Source organism: Lutra lutra, chromosome 7 (assembly GCF_902655055.1).
Source record: "Lutra lutra chromosome 7, mLutLut1.2, whole genome shotgun sequence".
Taxonomy (NCBI): domain Eukaryota; kingdom Metazoa; phylum Chordata; class Mammalia; order Carnivora; family Mustelidae; genus Lutra; species Lutra lutra.
This window is the reverse complement of record NC_062284.1, coordinates 142417782-142425467: the sequence shown is the minus strand read 5'-3', so window position 1 is coordinate 142425467 and position 7686 is coordinate 142417782. Positions and strand designations below refer to the sequence as shown.

At 51.2% G+C, this 7686-nt stretch overlaps 1 protein-coding gene across 4 annotated transcripts in view; it reads right to left on the bottom strand.

The window, feature by feature from the left end:
- Positions 1–684: 684 nt before the first annotated feature.
- The window catches only part of EML1 (EMAP like 1), a 176599-nt gene continuing 169597 nt past the window's right edge, over positions 685–7686 (bottom strand). For all 4 annotated transcript variants that reach the window (XM_047737143.1, XM_047737140.1, XM_047737141.1 and 1 more), the window contains 5 exons: positions 6288–6385; positions 6096–6183; positions 4633–4728; positions 2900–3030; positions 685–2258 (listed from right to left, as the gene is read on the bottom strand). In XM_047737143.1, the coding sequence (XP_047593099.1) occupies positions 2133–2258; positions 2900–3030; positions 4633–4728; positions 6096–6183; positions 6288–6385 (539 nt within the window). In that variant the 3' untranslated portion in view covers positions 685–2132. The remainder of the gene's footprint in view (positions 2259–2899; positions 3031–4632; positions 4729–6095; positions 6184–6287; positions 6386–7686) is intronic.

Genomic DNA, 7686 nt, shown 5'->3' with positions numbered 1-7686 from the left:
AGTAATAGTTTATATAAATATCCTTTTTCCTTTATGAACCTGGAAAAGGGTAGAATTATATAGAAATAAAAGATCTTATAAGATCAATAATGGGTCCCTTTGCCCTTCCTTGATCTGGTGATTCCCCTAATTATTAATGTAAAGGTTTTTGTTTTTGCCAGTATTACATAGCCAAGTAAAAATAACAACTAGATATGGTAATTAAGCTGAAAAAAACTTTTTAAGTTTTAAAATTTTTTTTAGAAATTCTAACCCCAACATGGGGCTCGAACTTATAGCCCTGGGACCGACGGCTCCTCAACCTGAGCCAGGCAGACATCCTTCAGCTGAATTCCTTTTTTTTTTTTTTTAAAGATTTATTTATTTGAGAGAGAGAGAGAGAGAGAGAGCATGAGCAGGAGGCACAGAGGGAGAGAGAGAATCCCAAGTAGATTGCACTGAATGTATGCGGAGCCCAATGTGGGGCACAGTCCCACGACCCCTAGACCACGACCCAAACCGAGACCAAGAGTTGGATGCTCAACCTACTCTGTCACCCAGGTGGCCCTAAGCTGAATTCTTTATGGTCCTCAAATCCGATGAGTGCTTACACACTGTATGCAAGCTAAAGTCCCATTTGCAAATGACCCAGGTGAGAACAACAAAAAAAATGTCTATGAAACAGAATATAGTGTGAATCATGTCTAATTTTAAATATTTTAATTTATATATTTTCATGATTATAGGTCAATAAGAAATCCTTTTCAGCTTTAATTTCATTATAGAATATATTTGATAAGGATACATACAAACAGATTCATCTTTAATACACGTCTCTACGGTGGCCCGCACTTGCGCCGCAGGCTGGAGACGGGACAAACATGCCTCCAGATGTGCTTATTAGTCAGCCACTCTGGACAACCAGCGCCGTGGAGTTCAGGTAATTCCATTCATTTACTTGCCTAGAACAAGTAGAAATCTTAGTGTTTGTTTTTAAGTCTGTTTATTACTCTTCTATTTTTAAAATCTGAGATACATTCCCCAATGTAAACAATAAATTTCAATCTGTCACACAATCAAAATGGATAAGGCCTTCTTGACAAACGTACACCACCTCTGTCTGACTCGTCAGAGTGCAGTTTTATTTTGTAGTGTAGAGAGCCGTCCACGCACAGAAGACGGGAAGAGAAGCTGCCCTTGGCACCCGGTGGAACCTTCCAGACTTCTCCCCGCCGCAGGTTTATTGTACACTTCAGAGATACTGTTTTGACTTGGTCTACTTGGTCTTAGAATACAAATATACAATGTCCATAAGCATAAAATAGTAAAGCCTAGCCTTACGTCTTTAGGATGAATTTCTACAGTCCTATACAATACCAGATCATGCCGACTCGTAGACGGAAGGTGGCTTAGATGTCTCCACCGCTCCTCTGGGCAAGTGAGCGTGGGACAGAAGGGAGTGAGGCGGGGGCCTGCACTGGGGTAGGTGGACAGTGTCACTGAAATTCTACGGTGCCTGCATACCCTGCTGAAGTGCGGAAGTTACTCTGGAGTACAGTCTGCTTAATGCAAGAAGACTGCAACCCTTTTCTCGCCAGCCTCCCGGAGGGAGGACGGAAGGAACCCTCGGAGAATGTAACCAAATAAAGCCACATTTGCGTTTCCCAATTCAGCTGTGCAGCTCAGTCCTCCTCGCTCTTCTCCATCGCTTTATCCCCTTAGGACCAATTAATCAATAGCGAACCCAATTCAGTACCTCATTATTATCATAAATATTTCACTTAGCGAGCTAGGTGGGGAGAGAGTAAAGCTTATGTACAATATTTTAAAAGGCATTTCTGTGACCATTTTTTAAGGGTTCATGGAAAAGTTACGAAGGATATACCAGTTGCTTCTGTTGATGTCACCATAATGTAAACCCTGGCATGTTTTTTTTAATATGAAATGTGCACTGTTTTATATACTGTACAACCAAGGAGAACCGTGAACCGCTGCTCTGGTGTGACGCTCACTGATTCGCTAAGCTAAGGTAACCGGTAGAGGGAGTGGTTTTCCTGAGGTTTGTCAGAACTTCTCAGACAGAACAGAAATCACAGTGGTGGAGCCCAGCACGAGTGCCTGCCCCTGTCCTGCTCCCCGCGCTTCCTGCTGGACTAAATGACCCGCCACTGCATGATGCTCGTGTCCTTGCCGCCCGTGGAGATGAGGTGGCTGTCGCCACAGAGAAAATCGACGTTGGTGACGTGGCTGCTGTGCCCACTGTATACGTGGCTCGGAGCCTGGGGAAGAATGACAGAGAAAGAACTTAACGCAGAGTGTCCTATGCGGAGTCGAAAGTCCTGGAATTCTACGCTCGTTCTTCCCTCCCACTGCAGCTCTCGCACATGCACCTGCTTCGTGCACAGGCGCAGTAGGGACGTGCCAACACACCATGCAGAGGCCCTCCCTGCAGCCCGAGAGTCTGGCCTGGTGGGGGGACAGAGACGGGCAGGGGACACATTCAGGGCCCAAGCGCTGTACCAGGCCTGGGTCCGCCCAAAGGAAGGACCAACCAGGTGCCCCAGGCTGAGGGGGAAGGCGAAGGGCCTCAGGTCTGGGAAGGACGGGGCAGGGTGATCTAGGCACTGGTGTTGGCTCAGCTCCAGCAGGGCTGGAGCAGAGAGAGGCTGGTGGGGGGCGTGAGGCCCATTTAAGGAAGCCACAGAGGTGGACAAGCCAGCTACAAGGGCTCTGTGGGTGGGGGTTCTCCCTAGAGAGCAGTGGGGAGCCCAGAAGAGCTCCAGGACAGCGGGACGACAGGGTCGTGTCTGCACGCGAGACTGGCAGGTTCATGTAGGCGGCCTTTCTAGTCCATCACCAGACCGCCAGGTGGGGCCACGACACACGCGTCCCGAGGGCAGAGTCCGGGGGAAGACCATACCCTGAACTGTGAGCAAGGATAAGAGAACAGGTGCACTTTGCCGAAGTCGTCGCCGGTGGACAGCAGCTTCCTCTCATGGGCCCGACACACGGCGTTGATGTCGGTTCCGTCAGAGCCCTCCGGCCACACTCCTGAAATGAAGGCCACAGACAGAGCCCTGAAGTCCAGAGACACCAGGGCACGCTGCGCGGGGCCCACCACTGAGCTGCCACAGAGATCAGATCGCCCGGAGTCCCTCGCTCTCGAAGCCGGGGCCAGCTCCCAGCCTGCCCGTGATCGTCTCCGCCATGGCAGCTCCCAGATCACTGGTCCCAGGCGACAGCCACGGCAGGCTCTGGGCTCCTATGACTCTCGGGGGCCCCTTCCTTCTGGACTCCACAGCACAGGGCGTGCCAGAAACCCTGGCTTGGGACACAATGCCTTTCCTTTATTCCCAAAGCATCTGAGGAGAAGCTGACCAGTCCTCAGCCTAGAGTTTCCTAACTTTTGGGTTTTTTGGGGGAACTCTATATGAGTCTCTCCAAAGGACTGTTTAACCCTGTATGTGCCTTTTAGGGTTTTTTTGTTTTGTTTTGTTTTTTTAAGATTCTCTTTATTTATGAGAGAGAGTGTGTGTGTATAGTTGGGGGGCGGGCAGAGGGAGAGGGACAAGCAGAGTCCTCGCTGAGCATGGAGCCCGAGGAGGGGGGCCCGGAGGGCTCGATTCCACTGCCCTGAGATCATGATCTGAGCTGAAATCAAGAGTCAGCAGACGCTCAACAGACTGAGCCACCCAGGTGCCCTCGGTGTTTCTTGGTATCTGCCCTCTGTGGCTGCTTGGGTGGCATCCGGCAGGTGTGGCATCTGCCTGCCATGGGTCTGGAGCCTGGCAGTGGGAGGGGGCAGTGTCTGCTGATCATTGCTCTGGGAGACCCTTTTGGTCCCAATAACTTTGCATCTGAGACAGCTGACTGTACATCCATTTCTCAACTGGCAGATCTAGAGTAAAGCCAGGAGTTCCTAGCATTTATACCAGAAAATGATAGATGCTAGCTCTAAAGAGATTTGTGAAATTCTGACCACCTTACTGACTTATGGTCTTACATAAAGAGATTATAAATATTGTCTTTTCTTTTTTATTCTGCTACACTGTGGTAATTTATTTTACACCATTTATAAATATATTCCAATCTCAACTTTACAGGAAGTGAAAAATTTAAAGAACCAAAAAAAATATAACAAATGATAAATAGATTGAGTGCCATCTGGCCTATCTTTCTAGGAAGTCTGGCACAACCTCATAGAAGATTCTAGAATATCTCAGGACTCATTTCATACAGTAAGGGTTAAATCTCTCTCTGGTTCTCGCCTGGCTCTTCCCCTGGGAGCAGCAGGGAGCATGTCCATGTAGGGTTCATGTGGCAACAGAGCAGCTGGACAAAACCGGCGACCATGAGAGCTTGTAACTATTAGGGAAATATTCTAAAAGTGGAGGGACGCCTGGGTGGCTCAGTTGGTTAAGCAGCTGCCTTCAGCTCAGGTCATGATCCCGGGGTCCTGGGATCGAGTCCCACATCGGGCTCCTTGCTCTGCAGGGAGCCTGCTTCTCCCTCTGCCTGCTATTCTGTCTGCCTGTGCTCGCTCTCTCTTCCTCTCTCTCTCTCTCTGATAAATAAATAAAATCTTAAAAAAAAAAAAATTTTAAAAGTGGATACACGTTATTTTGAACTGAATGAAAGCTTCAGAAAACTTACCAAAGACATGGAACCCCAAAGTGCAGGTATAAGTAGCCCACTCAATGTCTCTCGTAGTTTCCACACTTACGACTTGCTTACAAGCAGAGGGAACCCCTGGAACAAGCAGTACAAGTCTGGTGACGTCTGAGCCAAAGGCCCCCCTCTTCCCCTGACAAGGCTGGCCCTTAGAGCCCTGTCCCGCCAGCGAGAGCCCTGCGGAGTGGGACCCCTTCCGCTTCCCAGCCCCGTGTGCCCAACCCCTGGGGCCTCCGGGTACCACCTCCCATCCATTTCCCTCTTTGGGGCTGTTTCCTGCAGTTTGGCTTCTCTTTGACCATCCGCGGGTACCTTGGCCTCCAACTGCTCAGTGTCTCCCTTCCCAGCTCCCCCACAGAGCTCTTGAACAGCTGCCACAGGCTGTCACGTCAGGCCCCCCAGCTGTCCCCCAACACACACACACACACACCCATTCAGCCCGGGGTTAGGAGTGGCAGCTTATGGAAACCAGTCATACCCAGGTGATTTGTTTGTTCCGCAAACGAGTTCTCACTCAGTGTATGAGACCGTGTCTGAGAAGACTCTAGACCCATGGCCTATTTCTGAAGTCTGTCCCCCTGCTTCTGCCCTGTGTCAGGCAGCACCTTGGACAGGGCAGGGAGGGAAGACCGGGTACCACTTGGCATGTGCTATTTCCCTCTTTCCTCCAAGCCAGCAGCTCCACCTGTCTGGGGTCCCCAGCAAGTGGACGGCTGCCTCCCTGTGCACCGGCTCTTGATGCCGTGGCCTCGTGTCTGAGCCCAGATTTCCTGTCTATAAAAGGGATAAGCCTGGAGAGCTGTGGATCATGAGAGAAAATGTATATAAAGTTTTTAGTACCATCCTGCAGGCTGCACATGAGACCCTCCTTTTGCCCCACGATCCCCATGCTTAGCCCAGAGCTCAGCACACGGCAGGTGCCAGGCACACATGTAAGGAGCCAGTGCATGGGGTGTGGCCTGTGCTCCGGAAGTGCCAGCCTTATCATCCTCAGTGTCCTCAGGTCCTGCCTGGATACAGACACTGCCAGGAGGGCTGGGGAGAGAAGCAGAAGGGGCCCCAGGGGCTGCTGTCCCCCCAGGCAGGAGAGACTTCACTGTGTCTGCCTGCTTGGGATGACGCCTTCGCAACCCACTCTTTCTTGCCCCACTTGCCCCCTCGGGTGTCTCCCTCCACGACTTGGCATCCCTCTCCTTGGAGCCCAGCATCTTCTGCTCCAGAGGGGCCCACACTACCCTGGGCTCCCCAGGATCTCAGTGGTGGGAAGGATCTTAGAGGTGGCCCTTCCAAACTCCCCTGTGTTACAGAAAAGGAAACAGAGGCCTGGAAGCGATGGCACAGGCCGAGGCAGTATGGGAAGTGGGGTTTTGCAGGAGACCCCGTTTTGGTCTCCGAGTGAATGTTCTATGTGATCCAAACCCAGACAGGCCCTGGGGTGTACTCACAGTAAAGGATTTCATAGTCTCCAGAATTTGACACGAGGAATTGAGAGTTCACAGACCAGTCCAGGTGGGTAATGAAGCTGGAATGACCCTGGGAGGGAAGAGCAGGATGCGTTTCACGTGCCTTGTAAATTCCTGGCACGACAGACACGCGGTGACCACACACATCCCCACAAAAATGAGAAGAGAGCCTACCGAGCACTTGCCAACACGCGTGTACTTCCTCCCGTTGTCGCTGACTCCGTAGATGTAGATGCAGTTGTCATGCGAGCCAATGGCTAAGAAGGTCCCGTCTGCAGAAATACGCAATGACATTTATTTTAAATACAAACACTTATCAATGACAAGTAATGCTAGTGACATCACAGATCTATAAAAAAATAGCCAAATTAGGGACTTAAAGAGAAAAGTTTGCTTTTCAGGGAGTCCTATACCACTTCCAAAGCTGTCTTTTAGAAATCCACTCCTGGGGGTGCCTGGGTGGCTCAAGTCTGGTCATGATCCCAGGGTTCTGGGATCGAGCCCCGCATCGATCCCCCCCGCCCCCGCCGTCTCTGCATGCTTCTCTGCCTACTTGTGATCTCTGTCTGTTGAATAAATAAAATCCTTAAAAAAAAAAAAAAAAAGAAATCCACTCCTGACCAGATCTCTCCCCTTAGCAGCTCCGTCCCTGCCACTCCCACAGGGAAGGACCAACACTCGTTCCCTCGGTGACGGGCCGACAAGACCCTCCCTGATATGGCCACCTCGCTTCTCGCTGAGCTTCAGGCTCTCAGACCTTTGCACATACCGTCCTCCCTCCACCACCCTGCCCTGCCTGAAAGGCCCCTCCCACTGCACCTCTGCACACACTGTCTTCCCTTCTATCCTTGCCCTGCCTGGAAGACCCCTCCTACCTCATCTCTGCACGCTCTGTCCCCCCTCCCACCCCCTTGCCCTGCCTGGAAGGCCCTATACCCCTCTCTTCCAAATAGGCCATCAGTTACCATTTTCGCCTGGGTTTCTGGCCTCAGGAAAACCTAAGGAATGGGGCTTTGGTGCTTGTGTGGAAACACGGGGAAGGAGCTCCATGTAGCATAAAAGCAGAGCCCGCTTTCGTAGCCGGCGGAGGAGCTGCCAAGTGTGAAGGCAAAGAGGGGCGATGCAGGATATACTGGGAAGGAAACAAGGCCCGAGAGCCTAATCCAGAGAGGGTCAGACTTTCCTGAGGCCAGGAAGCAGAAGGAAGGAGACAGGAACCACGTGTGGGGCGGGCGCCGGGGTCTGGAACGGAACCCCGAGTAGCAGGGTCTCCGTGCACCGGCTGGGGGACTGCGATGCGTCCCTTCTCACACCAAGCACCAGCGCCTCCATCCACAGAGCGTGGCAACAGTTCTGTTTCATAGCAATTCAGAGGATTCCCTGGATAGCATTTGGAAAGGTCCTGGGGGTCACTGGCCATCATAAGTCATTAAGAAAGGTTCTCCCCCCAACCACTGTCATCAGATTTTCCTTCTCCAAGGTAGGGAGTCCTACAGGAAACAAACCATCAGGAAATGCTGTTTCAGGAAGTCCTAGCCTGGGCCAGGTCAAAATAAGGGTGTTGGCAAGACCA